Source organism: Pterocles gutturalis, unplaced genomic scaffold, assembly GCF_000699245.1.
Source record: "Pterocles gutturalis isolate BGI_N339 unplaced genomic scaffold, ASM69924v1 scaffold29343, whole genome shotgun sequence".
NCBI classification, from domain to species: domain Eukaryota; kingdom Metazoa; phylum Chordata; class Aves; order Pterocliformes; family Pteroclidae; genus Pterocles; species Pterocles gutturalis.
This window is the reverse complement of record NW_010123912.1, coordinates 11566-13779: the sequence shown is the minus strand read 5'-3', so window position 1 is coordinate 13779 and position 2214 is coordinate 11566. Positions and strand designations below refer to the sequence as shown.

The following is a 2214-nucleotide window of genomic DNA, read 5'->3' as shown; positions in this document are numbered from 1 at the left end:
GAAGCAGGCTGGAGAGAAATCTGCTCTTGAGCACCTAAAGGCACAGCGGTCCCCACCCAGGCTTCCCGCGCAGGGTGGTCGCCCCCTAGCCCCCCGGGTCGGGTTGGTGGTTCCCAGGCAGCTCTGGCTCCCTTGCAGCAGTGGAGCCTCCTGCCTGTAGAAATAGGTGGTGTGTTGAGGGAGCTGGGCTGGGGAGTCTTGTGGTGCTGGAGGCTGCTCAGTGAACTTTCTTTCTGCAGTTTTTGGAGCAGAAGTATGGCTATTTCCACTGTAAAGACTGCAAGACCAGATGGGAGAGTGCTTATGTGTGGTGCATTTCTGGAAGCAACAAGGTAGTTAACAAGTAATTTCTTGCTCCTGTGACTTGTAATAATGGCACCTGAACAGCCTGAGTAGGTCTGTATAGTAACTGAGAACTTGCTTTTTTTCAGGTGTACTTCAAGCAGCTTTGTCGCAAATGCCAAAAGGGCTTCAATCCCTATCGAGTGGAAGCCATCCAGTGCCAGGTAAGTTACAGATTCCTGTATATGGGTAAGACTGCCAGAGTTTGTAATACATGCTAATAGTTTCCCATAGCTGAATTTGATACTGACTTTATCTGGAAGAGAACTTGCTTTCATCCAAGTACTAGGAAATGTTATTTGGGAAAGGTGTAACGGGATAGGATTTCCTCCTTCTGCAAATGGCTTACACAAATGGTTTTCTGTTCATATGGTGTTATGCCTAGCTATGTGTAGGGTAAGGATTTGTGCTTCTAGGTGAGAAGGCTCTTGCAGCTTAACTCCCCAGGGTTTTTACCACAAGACCTATTGTATCAGCCCAAATGGGTTGCTATGATTAAGGAAAACTAAATGTCTAAAGTGAAGTGAGCACCTTTGATCTGCTACTAATAAAATATCTTGTTTCTTAAGACCTGTTCAAAGACTCGTTGTTCCTGCCCTCAGAAGAAAAGACACATTGATCTCAAGAGACCTCATCGCCAGGAACTTTGTGGCCGCTGCAAAGGCAAGAGGCTGTCCTGTGATAACACGTACAGCTTCAAATACATTGTCTGATCTGTGTGCCCTCTTCTGTTTTGCACTTTGTACTTTGTAAGTCTTTTGCAGTGTTTTGACTTAAGGCTTTTGACCTGGCATTGGATAATGGACAAAGACTTTTGTATTATTTATAAAGTACATAACTTCATTGTATATATGCTGTGAATAAAGTTCAATAAATGTTTGCATTAGTTTGTTACCCTAGTTTCATCTTGCTGGGATGAAAGAGGAAAGTATATCTGGAAGGAAATGGAAAGTATTTGACTTCCTAAAGGAAATAGGCTTGGGTTTTAAGTCTGCCTTTAGGGAATGCTGAGATGGAAAAATGCAGTAGCAAGTTTTTCCTTCAGTCACTCAAACTGAACTAGTGTGGAAGTTGTGAATAAATATTCTGGAACATAAAGTCTGGGATGAATGCACCTGGAAGTGTTTCTTACAACTGTCTCTGTCAAATATATAAAATTATAATTAAAGATGATGTAAGGGAGAAATGTAAGCTTCACAGGTTTTCCAGCTGAGGGGGGACAATGCTTTTGAGCTGGGGTATCTGGAGTGTAAAAAAATTCTCTAAGTAAGCTTAGAGTCTTGTTCTACCTTTCTATATTTTCTACTTCTGCCTCAGAAGCTTTCTGATCATGTAAGGTATGTCCAGGGTAGGTAGCTTAAATATCACTTAAGGGATTAACTGGTTGTGTTTTCATGGAGGCAAAATTCAGTCCGGTGAATCCTAACTAAAGTACTGGTGTTGCAGAAGCACTGGGGGCGTTGCTGCAGATCATGTTGTCCTAGGAATTTAGTGAGGCTTTGTTGGGAATATACTGATGTCTCCTCTACCTGAAGTTTCCAAGTAGTGGTTACATCATGAGTTTTGTTGTATCTGTGAAGAATTACAGAATACCTTAGGTTGGAAGGAACCTCTGGAGGTCAACTGAATCAAGCTGCTCAATGAATTGCACTATACCTGTAGGACAGTAACAAGTGGTGTGCAGCAGGTGCTCTGTCCTGGCACCTGTCTTGTTCAACATCTTTACCAGTGACCTGGAAGAGGCAAGAGTATGTACTTGTCAAATTTGCAGGTGACACCAAACTGGGGGGACTGGCCAAGACTGATAAGGGCTGTGCTGCCATTGGGAGTGATCTCACCTGACGAGAGGGATGGGCCAACAGGAACTCTGTG

General features: G+C 43.4%; 1 protein-coding gene across 1 annotated transcript; it reads left to right on the top strand.

The window, feature by feature from the left end:
* Positions 1–239: 239 nt before the first annotated feature.
* Positions 240–1055, top strand: LOC104465168 (ZAR1-like protein; the record flags this gene model as incomplete). Its single annotated transcript, XM_010078106.1, has 3 exons — positions 240–332; positions 432–506; positions 912–1055. Coding segments are annotated over 3 exons (312 nt in total), but the record flags the coding sequence as incomplete, so codon positions are not given.
* Positions 1056–2214: the final 1159 nt, after the last annotated feature.